Consider the following 19,276-nt stretch of genomic DNA (forward strand, 5'->3'; position numbering starts at 1 on the left):
GCTTACAAATCCAATGTAGGATATAAACACGACTAAACTGCAATGATAGCAAAGCTGTGGCTTGGGTTTTTGGGGTAATCAATCAATCAATCAATGTTTATTTATATAGCCCAATATCACAAATGTTACATTTGTCTCAGTGGTCTTCACAGTATGTACAGAATATCAGTATGACAATACGACACCCTCTGTCCTTAGACCCTCACATCGTACAAGGAAAAACTTCAGAAGAAAACCCAGTTTAAAGGGAAAAATGGGAGAAACCTCAGGGAGAGCAACAGAGGAGGACAGACGTGCAATAGATGCCGTGTGTAAATTGAAAAGATAATACATTTGCAACATAGGTAGTCCAAATGTTTGGAAATGCATGTGTGTATAATAGGAAGATGAATCCACGAGGATATCCATCCAGGACCGATGATCCAGGACCAAGCCACGACTCGCGATCCAGGACACAGGACCGCAGGATCATCCATGACTCCGGATCCCGGCGTATATAGACACCAACAAGAAAGAAATTTGGGGAAGCTGGGTTAATCGGAACATGAGAGTACACCGGTATAGACAGAGAGAAGGAAGAACTAAGATGTCCCCCGACAAACTAAGCCTATATCAGCAAAACTAGGGGCTGAATCTAATCAGCCCTAACTATAAGCTTTATCAAAAAGGAAGGTCTTAAGCGCACTCTTAAAAACGGATAGGGTGTCTGCTGCCCGAACACAAACTGGAAGCTGATTCCACAAATGTGGAGCTTGATAAGAAAAGGCTCTGGCTCCCATTGTACTTTTAGAGATTCTAGGAACAACCAACAACCCTGCATTCTTGGAACGCAATGCCCTAGTAGGACAGTAGGGTATAATGAGTTCTTTAAAGGAATGGTATGCTCATGACACTCATTTTTAAATAATTATCATCCGATAAAACAGACCAGTCTCTGCCAGTCTCTCTTTTTTTTTTTTAATCCGATGACATTATCAGTGATTTTAAACTGATTATATACCGAAATAACATCAACACTGTGGGCGCCGCCATTTTCCGGACGTGACGTAAACCATGCGTTTGGTTTTCGAAGACACGTTGATCTCCATGTTATTTACTGTAGTTTCTCTCTTCAAATATGCCTCACTGTATCGCGAAATATTGCCACAATTCTGATAGGAACAATCCACGGAATGCTCGGTTCCATCTGTTGCCAAAAGGTAAGTGTAAGAAGTACATTCGGAGGCAGTGGCTAGCGAAATGTGGCCGGCCCGAACCGAGAGATTCACAGGCTCATGTATGCAGCGAACATTTCAAATTTCCGGACGACTACTCTGAGAGTATGATAAAACATAACATGGGATTTATGGAACAACCATTACTTAATGGAGATGCAGTACCATCGGTCTTTCTGGTGTCATCACCGACCAGGACACCAGTTCGGCCAGTTGAGAAATCGCCCTCTGCAAGTGTGAAGCGACGGAGGAGCAGAAGTAGTGCTCGAAGTAAGAATAAGGTATGTTATAGCGCATTTCCATTGCAGCGGCTAGCCCCGTTTTAACGTCCTTTAGCGTCCAGGCCAGGACAGTTTTTGGTGGCCTTTCCATATAGCGTAGTACCGGCTAGTGTGTATTTTACCCCAGTTTTTTCCGGCCCCATACAATCGTGATTCTATGGCCAGGGACAACGAAGCTGAGTATGCTAAACTAGAGAGGGAATCGCTAGCAAGGGTGGTACTACATGCATACATATAGTATCTTATATCATCTTCCCATTATACACACATGCATTTCCAAACATTTGGACTACCTATGTTGCAAATGTATTATCTTTTCAATTTACACACGGCATCTATTGCACGTCTGTCCGTCCTGGGAGAGGGATCCCTCCTCTGCTGCTCTCCCTGAGGTTTCTCCCATGTTCCCTTTAAACTGGGTTTTCTTCGGAAGTTTTTCCTTGTACGATGTGAGGGACTAAGGACAGAGGGTGTCGTATTGTCATACTGATATGTATGGCTGAATTCCCCCATCCAATCTCTTCACATTGGTCAAAACTTGTTCCTCTGCTGACGAGTCCGAACTGAAATACTCCACCATGTTTCCGTGTGTTGACAAAGTGAACGCATGGATGACGTCACGACCATCACGTGACTACTGAAAATGGCAAACATGGCGGCGGCCAGACGGAATATAAAGGTCTTGATAAAAAAGAGCTATAAAATCATTATTTACCGGGGAATATCGCTGATTTCTTCAGGGTATGGTTTAAACATAACGTTTCACTAAATACTGAAGTTTTGATTAATTATCTAATGAGTGGACCATTCCTTTAAGGTAAGATGGCGCCTGCCCATTAAGGGCTTTGTTGGCGAGAAGAAGAATTTTAAATTCTATCCTGTGTTCTATAGGGAGCCAGTCCAAATAATAAAGTCCAAATCATCGTTGGGCTGACAGCGACGTCTGAGGAAGATGAAAAATGTAAATTAAACATTGTTGAGAAAATGCTGCATCTCTTGCATTTATTGACATAGAGGAGCCTTATTGTTTACCTTTTTAATATCATTTTTTGTAAATTTCAATTGCTTGGTTTTCGTGAAATTAGCCTGATTTCCTATTAAAGTGTAACAGATTGATGCATCTCCACAGATCATCTTAAAGGCTTCGGAATCCCCCCCATTGTAGTTAAAAAAGTGTCAAAACTAGGGCCCCCAAACGGCATCTTGCATAGGGCCCCCAAAAAGCTAGAAACAGCCCTGCTTGTAGTTCATAGGCGGTGAACTTTTACAGTTATGCTGCTGAGTCACTTGAACTAATTAACCCTGACTAATGTCTGTAGAAGTTATAAAACACGTTATGCAGCCTGTTGAGAAGATTGTGAAGTATGTTGAAGACCTATCGATTACATGCACATCAACAACAATAATAGACACTCCTTTAGTTTGTTCGTGTTTGCAGCATTTGATCCTAATCTTGCAGCAGAAGTGATCTCCTGGGTCTAACCCATGACTTCATCCATTGAGCAAATCTGTTATTCGTAAAGCAAATAAATCATCACAGTTGAGTTCTTTATAATTGGGCTTTATTGCACCTATGGTGGGATAACCACGAGCCAATTACACATGTTCAACAGATGAAAACATTAATCTAACACATATCTCACACACAGTTTAGGTTTGTCAGTAACAATGACAGAGAGACGGAGTAATAATGTCTGTGGGCTTGACAGAGCGTTGGCGTTTTCATTCAATCTGATTTTAAACGGTTTCCTGGATTGCACTTGATTTTGCTTGTAGGATAATCTGATTCGGTTAATTATTTCATTAAACAATAGGCTTCTTTGTTCCCTCTTATGTAAAATGTGGAAAGAGGTTACTGCTGCTTTCAAGACACATTTCAAAACATTTGTGTGAATTCCAGGCAGATGGATGTTCCTGCCTGCACTTTTTTAATGATATGATATACTTTATTAATCCCCGTGGGGAAATTGTTTCTCTGCATTTGACCCATCCTAGTGTTAAGAGCAGTGTGCTGCCATTTTGAACGGCGCCCGGGGAGTGCCCCGGGCACTTTTTTAAATCTTCTCTAAGTCCTTTGCACACCAGACCAATGTAAGGATTAAGTTGTGATTTATTTTAATACACTTCAGATAATTTGTCCAGATCTGAGGAAGCAATAGTTTCCATTCAACTGTTGTGAATTTATTAAAGACAACTTTTGAAAATTATTTCGACAAAATGCTCTCACATTCCTGCAGTAAAAGTTTAGCTTTTCATTAAAAAAAGTATCTATTCTTTGCTATTAATTTAGCCATAATTTTGTCATTTAACAAATACTTTTCGGCTGTTGCAATAAACTCTTGCCATTGGATGCTTCCGATACCTTCAAACTCACATAGACAAAAAGTCTAAAAGTTAAAAATGATACTGTCAATTTTTGCATATCTTTAAAATAATAGATTGCACAAGATGAAGGTATACTCGCTATTAAACAATTGACATTGTACAGTGCATTTTGGATCAAGATTGCATATAAACAAATCAAAGTAAATTGCATACATTTCTATTTGACAACAATATGATTAAATAGATCAAGAGAGACAACGCACAGATAAAAAAATACAGACATACCTTATTTAAATGGACAATAATAATAAGAGGAAGAAAAAGCTGAAAAAAAGGTTTGAAGTAGCTGGGACCAAGGCTGTGCAATTGAATTAAGTTTGCAGACACCAATGTGAATGACATTGTCAAGATGGTGTCAAACTCCAACACTAGATGGTGGTACAAACCCACAGAACGGTTAAATCATACAGGACACATTTCTGCAGTGCCTGCTTTACCTGGTATTAGTGGTTTAGGGTTTTAGTGCTTCTCAAACTTTTTTCAGTAATGTACCCCCTTTGAAACATTTTCTCAGCCAAGTACCGCCTGACCGACCCCGAAAATGTTTGATCGAAAAAGCCTATATAAATAATTACAATATAGTAATGTTCCCTCAGTGTGTGATTTATTAACTCCTTCGTGCATGCATTACAACAAACTATGGATATTTTCATCTTCATGCATGAAAAAAAACATAACATAACACTTTTATAAAACAGATTTTTCCAAGGAGTTTTTCAATTGAAGTAATATGTTTAACAAACCATTGAACAAAATGATATATTGTGAAAAACTATAAAATACAATACACACATTTGACATGTTTATATGAGGACAACCTTGGTGTTTCTAGGAATATTTTGTATAAAATTGTGTTTTCTATTTAACTTATTGTACTAAGATTATTTTTTTAATCATGCATGGTATTTTTTTAATTAAGCTTTTTTTGTTGAAATCTCACGTACCCCCTGCAGTACCCCCAGGGGTGTGCGTACCCCCATTTGAGAATCACTAAGTTAAGGCATATGTTGGGTTCATAATGAGCAGTAATAAAACACTGGTTAATAGCGTATTTCATTATTTAGTAGGACTTCATTTATTGTGGAAGGCACAAATAGCATTTTCATGATACTCACACAAATAAAATCTCAGAAAATATGATTCACGTGTTTCCCCCTGATAGAGGAACCGTGATTTTACAGTTCCCCCACTCTGAAAACAGATATATTCCCTTATCATGCCACAAGTTAAGTTAAAATACCAAATATTTGACAGTTAGATTGAATAAAACAAGTATGTTTACAGGTATTCTCCATTTTCAATAACAGACATCTTGTTTTGAGCATTTTTTTTTTTTTACAGCAGTTCAGCAGTTGTAGTGTATAACAATGATACATAAACATTACGTGATTATCCAGGGTCTGTTGGTTCCCATTGGGATTATTTTTGATCAATTAATCCTCTCATTAATCCAGATAATCAAGGTTTTAAATTCCAAGATTATAGTCGCATTGAGATTGTCCAGTTTTGCGATTTTGCTGGAAATGAGTCATGAACAGTGTTGGATGCAAATGTTTTAGTAAAGTAAAGGTAGTAATATCACAGTGTATACATAATCTACACTGCCCTAAAGTAACAGTCCTGCATACAAAATTCCACTGACCTAAGCATACATCATGTACAAAAAGTGAAACTAGCCACTTTCAGAATAAAATGTTATACTTTAAATTACAATTATTGCTCCATTCATATGTTCATTAACTAACTTTGGATAGCTTGTGAATTTCACATATCTTATCCAAAAATACATGATAAATGTGTTATGATATTTGTATTATAAATACAATTCTTCAAAGGCTGTCGTTTAAATGTATTATTCTATATGCTACAGGTAGAAAGTAGCAGGAAATAGAAATACTCAAGTACAGTACCTCAAAATTGTAATACTAATACCACTTCACTGGTCAATAATGAAATACTCGGAGTCCAGGCAGCAAGGAACTGGACGGGTATCATACTCTAAATGATGCGTGCTGCAGCTCATTAATTATTCTAAAGTTAAATATAGTTTATGTATTAGCAGTCTACAAACAGTTGAGGTTAAATGTAATACTTCTTTTCTGGTTAAAGACTGAAGCTGTTATACAAACTGTTCTCTTGTCATTAACATACAGATAAAACAAGTTAGACAGGGAGGCCATCTAGTGGTCAGAGGTGTGTGGTCCAACTTGTAGTACTGATAAATTACCCCTGAGCATAAGCATAAATGTAACAGACGGATTGTGGTTCCAATAGAATACTGCACTGCAAAATACATTTTCTTCACAAAAAAGTCTATGCAGTTATGTATGTAAAACCTCCAAATTAAACATTATAAACATAATAAACCCAATAACAACCAGCAGGCAGGTTATTCGAACCCAAACCGAGGTTGTTCAACACTGTCATGTCCTGTTTGGAGGAAGCCGTTGAGAACCTCGTATGTGACGAACACCACCATGTTGACGGGGAAAGCGCGCAGACAGTTGATGCCTAAGCTCTTGAAGAACACTCCCGCCCCCTCCACCCTGGCTGTCTCAGTGATGCAGTGGATGAAGCCCCTGTAGCGCTTCGTCTCCCGCGCCCCGTCCACCTGCAGCCGGGCTTTGATCACGTCCATGGGCGTTCCTAAAGTCCAACCTACCATTCCTGATATTCCACCGGCCAGCATCACAACACCCCAAGCTGGAGGAAATGAAAAGATACTGACATTTAGGTCGCATTCACACCAGCCTTGTATAGTCCGGTTGAATCGAACCCTGGTGCGTTTAGCCGCTTGGTGCGGTTCATTTGGGTCGGTGTGAACACAGTCCGAGACCTCTGAAGTGAACTAAACAACCGGACTCTGGTCCGCTAAAATAGGTGGTCTCGGACCGCTTGCTAGTGAACCCTGGAGCGGTTCATCACTGGTGTGAACGCAGTCCGCAGCCAAAACACAGGAAGCATAGTATTTACGAGTCACAAGATCTCAAAATCTTTAGCGAAAGAGTGAAGCAGAATGAAGTTGAACAGTGTCGTGTGAAGTAAAAATGCTCCTTCAACTATACATAAAAGTCAGAGCCACCTGTCGTCGGTGAAACGCCCCTCCTTACTGCAGAACGTCTCTCGTTATATGTGTTATAATGTTTTTTAACGCATGTCGTCTGATTGTATAATTATGTGCTGTCCACTAGATTCTGTTGATACACTCTCCAGACTAACAGCAGCATGAGAATAACCTGCCGAAAGTGCCGATGCTCCATGGCGGAGGCTCCGGTAGAAATGGCCAGGATTCGCGTTTTTACCCCCTTAATGTCTGACCAATGGTTGAACAGCATTTCCGTGCACATGACTTATGTTTAAAATGTATAGTACGTTTGAGTTTTGCCCGTGTGAACGCAAACCGAACTTTCTGAAAAATGAAACAATGTAACAAACTGTCATCTGGTGCGCACCAGAGAGCGGACTATTAGGTGTGAATGCGACCTTAGATGAAGATACATTATCTTGCTTTTTTATTTCTGAAAGATACAATTGGATCTTTTGGAGTAGGGTTGTATTAAGTACTTAGCAAAAGAGATATATCATCAAAGAAGCAAACAGTATTATATGAACCTAAAATGAATCAATATCAGTTTATGCTATAACAACAATAATTTACCCCCTTTAACTTGAGACAGCCCGGTCTGACATGGATATTTTTATATATATTTGTATTTTGTATTCCTCGGGATTGTGGGAAACTGTATTTCGATCTCTCTGTCTGTACACACAAACTGAAAGATTGACAATGAAGTTGACTTAAGTTGAACTAATGTCGAAACAATAATCTTGCCTGATGTTTTTTCTCAATGGAGTCTGATGGCTCTGAAGAGAACACTGACAATGACTTTGCCACCCAGATAGATATAATAAATAGATCAAATGGCTTTAGTTCAGTCCTTTTAGGTGGCTAAATATGTTTTGCTGCTGTCTTTATACAGTAGAACGTTGCTTTGCTCCCGTGCCATTACTCTTATCTGCTTCTTCAAACCAGGGTCTTGCCAACTCCCATTTCCTTTAGGTAATGCACTGATAAGGGATGAGTATTGCATATGTCTGCTTTAGTTTATGAGCAAGTGTACAGCTATTGCATCACTCTCAATTTAGATTGTGATACAACATGATGACTGACACTGATAAGAAGAAGAGCTGTGAATGAATCATTCAATAATCGAGAATGACTTCATTCAAGTTATTGAATGTGACCATGTGAATAAACATAATAATAATAATCATCACATGACTTGGGCTGTAACAAAGTATATATATACTTGTATATAGACTCTTCTTGCACTATTTCTATTTGATTTGTATCTACATTTTTGCACATCTCAAAACATTCTCTTGCACTATTTTATCTGTTTTATTTATTTTATGTCCTATATATATTCATGTTGCACTGTTGGAGGAGCATGTGACTTAAGTTTTTCATTGCCATATCTACACTGTAGCTAATGTGCACATAAAAGCAATAAAGCCTTGAATCTTGAGATGAGCATAAAAGAAGACAAAAATAAAATACAGAAATAAGCCTTTTGTGGATATCAACGTGGTGTTGACTGCTCTCACCTGGTCTTTTCTTGCTGCCGTCTGACAGCTTTTCACAGATGGTTGTGTAAGTCAGAAAGTATGTGGCGAAAGATGGTGCGTCTCTTAGCACGAGTGGTAGAGCTCCTTTGTAGAGCCCCTTGAACCCGTCCTCTTTAACAATGCTGAGCAGACAGTGGACTGGGCCGCGGTACCTTGGTTTGGGCAAGTTGGCACCGCCTTGCTTGGACTCCGTCTGACACTGCAGACGCACTTTTACTATGTCACCTGGAGACATCACGGACGTCTGTTGGAGGCAGATAAACAGAGACGCAACAGTAGGAATTAGAGGAGGATATCTCAAAATGTGAACAACTAAGACTATCTGCAAGGCTCTCTACATCAGGGAAACCAAGGGAAAATGTTTTTTTTAGGGTTTTAGCTGCCATATATACACATACATTGCAAAAAGAGGGGGTTGTAAAGTCGTATCCATTACCTGAGCTATCCCTGCCAACATGCCTGACAGGAAGACCTCTGGTTTGGTGTTTGGACCACCTCCTCGCGCCTGACTTAGACATTGCAGGCAGTTCCGGTATGTGCCAAACACCACTGAGGAGGTCATAGAGATCGTAGTGATGGGTAAGGACAGGCCTTTGAAGAAGCCATGCACCTGGTGAAACAAATTAGAGGAAACAAAGATGAACCACAGAGCAGCAGCAAGCTAAGAATGCTCCTCCTCATCTTTCCTCTACCTGCTTGTAAAGTGTCTTTTAGCACCAGGATCAGCGCTATATAAATGCCATGTATACCACATTTACATTATCTATCACTTCACTTTTTATGCCTATAAACTGTCTTTTCATGCTAATGCAAGTCCCAATTCACTCTGACAATGAGCATTAGAGCTTCAAAGATTAATATATTAGTTGTCAACAATTAAATCAATCAACAAATATCATATTTTTCAAGTAAAATCCAAATTCTCTGATTCGTAAATGTGGATATTTGCTGTTATTTTTAATCCACTATGTCAGTGAATTTATTATCACTAAATGGTGGGGGGAAAGGACAGTTGAGCATGTCATAAAAGTCTTATAGGCGGAAACAGTGATTTGTTTACAATTTAACATCGTATTGATCAAATAACCAAGTGGTTAATCGAGAAATAATTGTGAGTAATCGTTATCTTCAGCCCTAGGGCAGATACCCTGAATAAAGTTTGTCTGAGAAAGTCGTTGAAAATGTGTAGTGAACATGTTACACTTTATAAACTGTTACATACTAACTTGTTTAAAAAGGACCTGTCGACCCTCACGCTTGCACTATTTGTTACACCGGTGTTGTGTCACATTATGCCTCCCCGTCATGAAATGCCCCCCTTGTCACGGGAACGCGCATTTCTAAATGATACGTTTACGCCTCTAAATGACACGTTTACACCATATGTTTACACCTTAAAAATATGTTTAAAACGAAAAGTAAACGTTCAGGGTTTTTATTAATGGTAATATTCAGACTGTGAGTTGTTTAGTGGTAGCTCATAGTCTGATTCTTATGGTTTAACTTTCGCTCCGTATTTGAGATGTCGAAATTCATTCGTCACTTCCTTTTCAGTTTTTGTTTTTTTTAATCTTTTTTTTAATCATTATTGTTACGTCCTGTCTGTATAAACGTGCTTTAAAATGGTTCTAGGACTGGCACCAATAAATGGAGCAAGTTTCAGGAATGTAACACTTTTATTTTGTAAGATAGCAAGGGGGGGCATATCGTGATGGCCAGGCCTGTCATAAAATGCCCCCCCCCCAAAAAAAAGAGGTTTATATGAATCCCACCCTCAAGCATTTTTCAGGGTATGGTTCTAGGACTGGCACCAATAAATGGAGCAAGTTTCAGGAATGTAACACTTTTATTTAGAAATGAACGTATCATTTAGAAATGCGCGTTCCCGTGACAAGGGGGGCATTTCATGACGGGGAGGCATAATGTGACACAACACCGGGTCCACTTACCCCTTCTTTTGAAAAAGTCTCCGCTGCACACTGCCATATCCCAGTGAACTGTTTCTGGGTTTGGATTCGGACCTAAAAAAAATAAGGAATATGATGATTCCCCTTCGTCACATCACATAGCCAAATTGACATCGTGTTTAAAATAGAGGCCACTGCAGTTTACCTTGACAGTGTCCAGAGGGTAGCCCACTGCAACTCCACATGCCCCTGTGTGTTTCCAGAGAAAAGAGAGGAGCATCAAGGGCACAGAACAAGAACAGAAACACAGCGATCCTAAAGATTATGAGCTGTAACTGCAACCCTTAAACATGTGTTAAAACTGAGAGGAAACGTGGTGATTAGTTGCCTAACAATAACACTGCTCACAGGCTGTGTACATGAATGACACATGTATACGACAGGCGTTTTAACAAGGTATATCATGAATAAGAGGAGAAGCACATAATGTTTAACAACGTAACACATACATGTCAGGGTTAATATAATCTTCCTATATGCTGTTATATGGTTATTGCATCATGCTATTACAGTAGCTAGCCATTTAGCCAACCGGCTAACGTTACATTAGATACCGGCAGGGCTCAAATGTGCTGTTACCTGCAAGGGATCCAGACACAAAATCCTTGATATGCATACTGTCAGACGGTGCACGACCAACAGATACTTGTCAGACAAGTCCCCATTCTTGCTCTGGCAGCATGCTGTAACCTTGAGTATGTTTCTGTTATGTGTGTAGCGGAGGCGTGACAGGACTACTAGCCGGGTCGACTACAAACATCGACTTTTGTCGAAGACAGCCGAAAGATTTACTGCATCTGAAGAGTAGACTTGTTATGTATACACAACAATTAAACGATTAACACAAAACCTTAATTTTCTGATTATATTGTATATGATATGATACAAACTCTATTATATGATATGAGGCTTTACATGACAACGTTACTTTTTAAACCCTTTTTGGCTGAACATGTGAAGGGTAGGTACCAGATGATATAATTTGTCAACCCGCCTATTAATGAATAATGAAATTAGTGCTTCATACATTTATAGAACCAAACACGTTTGAATTATGAAACAAATGTCTCTATCCATTGACACGAGAATTCATGAGATTTCAAAAGCAAAACATCACATGCATTTATGACGCATTTCAACATTGGGGAGTTATTGTGCTGAGCAGCCAATGAGTGACGAGGATTACGTCTGAAGCGGGGTGTCGGCGACAACTCTTCATCCGGATTGGATAGAAACTCTTGCGAGGCCGGTAAATCCCGCCCATTACTAGTTACTTCCGGCGACGCTAGTTTGCGTGCTAGAATAAACCTCCTTGATAGACAGCTTTAGCGGTGATGGTGTCTGCATTGACTGTAAACGCCAGAACAGTTCACTGAGAAGCTCAACAGGAGAGTATTGTGAGGATAATTAGAGGACAAGCTTAGTAATACGACCCACATTACATATAATTGGCTGCATCATCTGTAGGTTGTCAGGTCATAGAGGGGAACTAGGACATAGCTAGCCAGCGCTAGCTAACATAGACGCTAACTGAAAGTGTCAATTAGTCTACCTAACGGTAGATCACACAGTTGGTGACTGTCTGTCTGTTTCACGGTAGGTAATATTTAGTCCATCTTCCGCTACTGTCAGGGGACGTTGAAGAGCGACGATGGACTTCTTTGCTGGATGCATCGGAGGTGAGTCGCTTATATTGTGTTGGATGAGTACATTTGACAACGTTGATGTGAGGAATTATATTAACATATATGTAGTGAAATACCAATTGGTTATTCTCTTGTAACAGTTAAAAAACATGAACCATCTCTACCATTGTGATGCGACTATATCTCAGGATTACAAGTGCATTTTTGAAATTCCACCACAGGAAGTCATTATTTAGCAAGTGTTGTAAATACCTCTGATTGTACTTGACCTGGTTGCAAACTTTGACTTTGAGCAAAGCTGTAAATGACTCTGCCTTACCTCCAGGGTCAAGTAGAGGATGGAAATATGAAGCTCAATATTTTGGAGAGCTCACTTCCTGTGAACATTTTCCTTGTTGTCCTACAGTAGTATTTTTAATAGAAAAACACTTAATATATAGAGATATGTTACACACTTTTGAATACAGAATATGAAGGATATTTCCAACAGCATTAACATGGGAAAAACATTTCAGGTGCTTGCTAACCAAGGATGCTCCAACCTTCTGCATTTCTGCCTGGTGTCCCTCCACTTGTTGAGAATCTCAAGCATGCAAACACTACATAAGTGCAACCTGAGCTTTAACGCTAAGATGGCTTGGCTGTTTAAAGTTTCCACACACCATATGCAGATGACGTGAATCTACACACCCCCAAACCGCAGATCAATCCCGTGCTTTCTTTCCTAACACTGACTTTCATGGCACATCCCACCCCTCTCAGTGTGGTACAATTCAGGGAAATGGGAAGCTTGCTGCTTCTGACTAAGGATCACTTTGTTCTTGTTTTGGTCAAAATGAAAGCTTTACATTTGAAACCACTGATGTTGACATTTAAACCAGCTTGCTTTGGCATTCAAAGCTGGCTCGTGACACACTAAATAAAACAGTTTTAGCAGCGATGATTAAACACACTCGTCCGGTTGTTTTCCCAGCACTGGGATCAGAGCAGTGCAATGAGGTCAATGACCGATCAGCATTGTGTCAAACCCACGCCTGCTTGTGTCCTTTTCCTGGGTTTTAGTTGGGACTCATTCCTGATTGGCCCTTTTCACAAATAAGTCAGGTGACACAGCAGGTGCTTATGACGGATAAGCTTCCTGTGGTTTGTTTACTGTTGTGACACAGTGGGCCAGTAGCTAAATGAAACTGTTGGCAAAATATCTCAATTAAGGCACATTTATATATATATTTTTTAATTGTGGTGTCATTAATTTATTAACCAAAATTCAACTATTTTATTCAATTAATGTGTCTATTAGGGCTGAACAATTAATCCAAATGTTGGCATAATTGTTCTTTTTAAATTGCATGAGAACAATAATTAATAATTCGGCTGCAATGTTTGTCAAAATAACATTTTTAATCAAATATTTGAGTGCTTGACAACAAACCATATTCTACAGACTTAAACAAATATCTTTATTTGGTACCAATCCTTAAACCATAACCATTTTTTATTGTCTTTAAGAAAATGTAAATGATGTTAAAATGACCATAATAATTGTAGTATTCTTTTATGACAATGATGTTAAAATGATCATTACGTCTATTTTTGTACAATTTGTTGTGATTAAATATGTTGTTGCTCTTGCCTGCAGGGGCTGCTGGAGTCTTGGTTGGACACCCATTTGACACGGTTAAGGTGGGCCAAGTGCTTTTTTTCTTGAACAGAATATTGTTTATTACCGAGTTATATAACAAGCCTTTTTAGGCTATACTCTGTACCTTTAAACATATGTATGTATACCTGTGTTTTTTCTGGCTTTAACAGACTGATGTTTCTTGTTTTCCAGGTGAGGCTGCAGGTCCAGAGTGTGGACAAGCCTCTGTACCGTGGGACCTTTCACTGTTTCCAGTCCATCATTCGGCAGGAGACGGTACGTGGTTTTATTTCCCATGCTAATCTAATTCTAATGCGTGCTGTAATATAACCGATAAGTATCTATGGTTAGGTTATATACACAGTGTCTTCTAGGTCAGCTAACTTATGTTAGACAGAATCTATCTTTAGAAAAGTACGGCCAACATGGCCGTTGTGGCCTCTACTTGTTTAAAGGTAGTGAGGTCAGAGTGAACTGAGAGCAGAGATATGTCACTCTTCATTTTAAGACGGAACTTTAATTAGTGAGGCTTAAGTGTGGGATACTTGGATACTCCAGATGGGGGTTCAGACTTGTCCATTGATTTTCCCCTGTTTTAAAATGTTTTCACTTTCGGTGTTAACATTGTGATCTTCTTCTTTTTGTTAACAATTAGATCAGTTATTTTCAGCCCAGGGAGTATATTTACATCACAGGATTTTCTATTCCAAATGTCAGAATGTCTATTAGGAGCTGTTGAATGGTGGTGGTGAAAAACACATTTTGTGACAAGGTGAACTGAAGGAGCAGCGTTTCTCAGGATCTTTGCTTTGGAAGCTTCAGGTCATTTTGTTCACGTTTACTGCAGGCACTTTTATTACAGAAGGACAGAAATTGTTCGATGTAAGCTCATGTGTTGTTTACACTAGAACATATTCTGCCTGCTAGATTTCATCTGCAAGTTTTTTGACATAGCAACACAGTAAAACATGTCGGAGTTTTACCCGTGCACAACCCGTATTTTTATAGACATACTTTATTGTCATTTCAACGAGACACAGAGTGTACTATTAAAACAAAATGTCGTTGTACTGGCTTACAGGAACAGGACAATATAAAAACTTGCTAAAACTGTACATATAAATAAATAATAGTGACGTGGTGCTGATAAAATTAAAGATAAAGTGTGTATGATTGTATTTCTATTAGTTTTAGCATTGATAAGCAACGTTCTTTTGCCAAATATGACCTCAACAATTATTAAACCAGTGTTTTATCCATTAACTGAGTAATGTAAGTGAAAGACAACTGTTGCATTTAATCTAGAGACCCTAAATGTAATTGTTTTTTAAGATTTTGGCTATGTGTAAAAACATTTTGTCTAATACACATCGATGTCTCTGACCCTGCACAGTTATTTGGTTTGTACAAAGGCATCGGATCCCCCATGATGGGCCTCACATTCATCAACGCCATAGTGTTCGGAGTCCAGAGGAACACCATGCGTCTGCTGGGACACGACACCCCGATGAACCAGTTCCTGGCGGGCGCAGCAGCGGGCACCATCCAGTGTGTCATCTGCTGCCCCATGGAGCTGGCTAAAACCCGGCTGCAGCTGCAGGGTACTGGAGAGAAGAAGTCCTCCAGGAAGTTGTACAAGAATTCCCTGGACTGCTTGGTACGCATCTACAACCGGGAGGGTCTGCGGGGCGTGAACAGAGGCATGGTCACCACACTGATCCGCGAGATGCCCGGCTTCGGGGTGTACTTCCTGGCCTACGACGTGCTGACGCGTGGACTCGGGTGTGAGCCAGATGACCGCTTCATGATCCCCAAACTGCTGTTCGCAGGGGGCATGGCTGGCATCGCATCCTGGCTGTCCACCTATCCTGTGGATGTGATTAAATCGCGGCTGCAGGCGGACGGGGTGGGGGGGGTGTACCGATACAGCAGCATCGCCGACTGTGTGCGGCAGAGCGTCAGGAGAGAGGGCTACATGGTGTTCACACGAGGCCTCACCTCCACGCTGCTGAGAGCCTTCCCCGTCAATGCAGCCACTTTCGCCACCGTCACCCTCATCCTCATGTACTCCCGGGGGGAGGGGCAAGGACCTAAAGACTGCGAGTTGGCCCCGACGGGTCACCAGGCGCAGCTTCAGCAGCAGGCCCACCCCTCCAGCCTGTGATTGCACAAAAGTCTCAACATGGGCACTTTACAAGAGCATGGAAAGAAGAAACAAACATTAAACAACGTTATTACTTTTACTAAGTCTCACAACAGACCAGTCATTCCCAATTGTAAGTCAAAAACAGTCTGTCATTTTTAATAGGAAACAAAGGAAAATAAGTGTATATTTTTCTCAGTTTCAGTCTCGCCTCTGACGATGCAGAGTTGTAAACGTGTTGCCTCTAATAAGAAATTAAGTTATTTTGCAGCAGTTTTACAAATCTCTTGTATTACACTGATCCAGACTTGTTTTTACTGAGCCACAACAGTGAGGGTGTGGCTAGGTAGCGTGTGCACTGAAGGTTGATATCTCTATATATATATATTTAACTGCATCTGTGTTTATATCATTGTCTTTGATTCATTTATTTTCTAATGTTTATTGGAAACATTTTCCCTGCCTTATAATATGAATAATTGTATTTTGTTGAAGCTGAAGCACCTGTTTGTGATTGAATTGTATCCTGTGGAGAGCCGAGAGAGATGGAATGTAGCTTTTTGCGCAGAACTTATCACTTTTGTGTGCTTTTAAACCAAATGAACATATAGCAGCTACAATCTAATCCCCACTAAAGCACTATTACTCGATGCGGCGCACGTCAGTACCTAATTCTGACTGAAATTGAAGGGACTGAAGTGTGCGTAGCAGGATTTGAAGATGGCCTTTTGTTTTAGGTCTTGTTTGTTTGTCTGTATTGCATTTAAGGTTTTACCAAACAATGTGAAGTTTATTTATCACTTTAACTTTACTTCTGCTTTAAAGGCCTGATCCAGAATTGAAAAGGGATACATGTTGCCCCTCACGTGTTCCATTATTTTGTTTCATTTTTATACATTTCAGTTCTTTTTTTCAAAGCTGTTTAAACTGCTAGGGGATTTCTAAATGTCTAATTCATTTAGTATGGCCCTTATCACTTTATTTTCGTTTTATTAAAATGTTTAGAAGATAAAGATAAAAGGTATTTTTTCTTTGGTGAACCCATACTGTACCTTCCCCTCTGGATTGGGGCTTTATTGCAGCTTATTTATTTTCCGAGTTAGTATATTAGCTTAATAATGTTAAGGTATTGTTAATGAGTGGGCCTTGTCTGCTTTCTGCATGTGCGTGGTCCGTATCATATATGTTTATTTTTTTGTTATTTATGCCTGAATGTTGAAAATCTGTTAAAAATCGTAGTTGCTCCCCTACTAAAATGCTAATGTGTTGGCAGTAAATCGTAGGTGCTACTGAAACTCTCTTGTTGTAAACTTAACAAGTCATACTACTGTTGTGTGTGAAGACTATCTTTGAAAGGCTGTTGGAGAACAGGATGTCACGGATGCACTTTCAGTACTTTGAATGTAACACACCTGTTCTCGCACGGGAAGGATAAAAAAGATGTATTGCTTAAATTTAAAATGTTTGAATTGTACAATGCTGCTGAAAAACTTGAACATCTCCATGGCTGTAGACTGGTTTGTGGGCGATGAAGAGAGGAAAGTGCAAAGGGACATTTCTGGTATGTCTTTTTTGTTGAATCAATAATTCCACCTCTTGAGCAGCGACTGTTCCCTCTGACTGTAAGGTGGATTACATCTGAAACGTGGTGATTCGACAGCTAACGTGTAGTCCAGCTGATGCAATATGTGAAGGATGTAACTATTAATGTGAGATTGTGTCGAAGTGTTGATGTAAATATATATATATTTAAACATATAACATATATTTTTCATTCTAAGGTTGTTGTGTGGTTCCCTGAATGTCCAAGTTTAAGCAATTTTAAAGTCTCTATTTCATCAGTTGGATTGGCTGAGGAGATTTTTACCAAAAGAACTAAGACATACGTATATGATATTTTTCTAACAGTCACACATAACCTTTTTGTCTAGATTTGTCACTGAAGATGTGCAAAAATGACTCAATAAAAAGTATTAAGCATCTCCTTGTTTGCTTCAATACAAGACACTAAACTACATTACATTACACTGTATGTATGAGCTCATATTCTGTTGTTCTCCTAAAGGATGTATGAATACATCTGGACATTTAAGCATTCAACAATGTAATGTTAGCATAGGCTGTACCTATGTCATGATACATTAACGGCCCAATCGATTGAACCAGCTTTTAACTGGATCATGAAAATTGCAGAAATTGAAAATAAGGAGCTTTGGGATTTATTTACAAGTAATCAAACTCTTGGGTTGCTTTGAAGGGAATCTGGTGGCAGTTTAATTTGTCAGCACTAAACAGAATAATGGGCCACTGGCATCTAGGAAATGAAGATTGCGATTTTAGATACATTGCCTGACGGTAACTTTTGAACAGCTTTTTTCAGAAAGAAGCATAACTTTGAAAAACCCAACCTCAAGTGTAGCTTCCAGTGAGACAGGATCACAGGGAGCTACAAAATGACATAACTTATTATAAATAGTGTAGAAAAAGGATCAGTAACTGTAGTTTAAACTATAGTGCTCTCTGCTGTTGTTCAGTGGTAACTGCAAGAACATCCCAAAGGCTCAGTCTTATTAAGAGAAGTAATGAAAAAATTAAACAATGCTTTCTCCGTGAGGTCTGTTGTGAGTCGTCACCTCTTGTGCAAGGGTCAAAGGTGCTGCACTGTGCAATGTATCTGAATCTAAATGTACCACTAAATAGTTTAGTTACTTATATACCTTATCACCTTGAAAATTATTTTAATATCAATCAGACAAAAGACATATTTGAAATATACAGCGCTGTTGTCTTGAAATTATAAATACCATCTCCCATAAGATTGCACTTTGATGCTGGAATCTGCTCATTACTAACATCTTCATCCATTTATCTTGTTTAAGGTCATATCCTCTCACAGAACTTAAAAGGGAAAAAAATAGTGTACTGATCAATAAACTTCTTTTTATATCGTCTATTAAAATGTCAGAGTAGTTCCTTCATCTTTTTTTCAATGATCCCAAATAACTCCTTTGTGTTAATGTTTTCTTCTTAAGGCATGCACGTTTTCCCCATTCCGATGTACCATTACTAAACCCTGACTTTCATGAGCTCTTAAATGTGTAAACCTGTTAAACATTATTCTCAGTTTAAAGTAAACCTATAGCAGTCCTCAACATACGCAGGTTGAGGATGTTGGCAAACGCAGGAAGTGACTTTTTCGTTTGACAAATGCACTAACAACCTGACAAACAGTGAATCTCAAATGTTTCACAGCTAACAGATTTGCACACAGGATGGCTGGAGCTGCTCACCTTGTCATAAGACTGCTGTTGTTTTCTTTAATCACGACAGGTAATTGAAACAATCTTATCTCGTGTTAGTTTAACTATC

The 19,276-nt window shown here is 39.3% G+C and overlaps 2 protein-coding genes across 3 annotated transcripts; one reads left to right on the forward strand and one right to left on the reverse strand.

Annotated features, from left to right (window-relative positions):
• Positions 1-4,931: 4,931 nt before the first annotated feature.
• slc25a47a (solute carrier family 25 member 47a) lies at positions 4,932-11,215 on the reverse strand. The gene is made up of 6 exons (XM_034076025.1): positions 11,056-11,215; positions 10,622-10,665; positions 10,459-10,530; positions 8,946-9,119; positions 8,489-8,753; positions 4,932-6,583 (listed from the first exon to the last, which is right to left on the reverse strand). The coding sequence occupies exons 1-6, from the start codon at positions 11,090-11,092 to the stop codon at positions 6,270-6,272; spliced, it is 906 nt and encodes a 301-aa protein (XP_033931916.1). The 5' UTR covers positions 11,093-11,215; the 3' UTR covers positions 4,932-6,269.
• A 555-nt stretch (positions 11,216-11,770) lies between these two features.
• Positions 11,771-17,889, forward strand: LOC117440164 (mitochondrial basic amino acids transporter-like). 2 transcript variants are annotated; one of them, XM_034076448.1, is made up of 4 exons: positions 11,771-12,155; positions 13,762-13,805; positions 13,957-14,040; positions 15,158-17,889. In XM_034076448.1, exons 1-4 carry the CDS (start codon positions 12,128-12,130, stop codon positions 15,926-15,928), a joined length of 927 nt encoding a protein of 308 aa, XP_033932339.1. In that variant the 5' UTR covers positions 11,771-12,127; the 3' UTR covers positions 15,929-17,889. The 2 variants fall into 2 exon arrangements, with proteins under 2 accessions (XP_033932339.1, XP_033932340.1); XM_034076449.1 differs by lacking the exons at positions 11,771-12,155; positions 13,762-13,805 and having other exon boundaries at positions 13,965-14,040; positions 15,177-17,889.
• Positions 17,890-19,276: the final 1,387 nt, after the last annotated feature.

This window comes from Pseudochaenichthys georgianus, chromosome 24, assembly GCF_902827115.2.
Source record: "Pseudochaenichthys georgianus chromosome 24, fPseGeo1.2, whole genome shotgun sequence".
In the NCBI taxonomy this organism is placed as follows: domain Eukaryota; kingdom Metazoa; phylum Chordata; class Actinopteri; order Perciformes; family Channichthyidae; genus Pseudochaenichthys; species Pseudochaenichthys georgianus.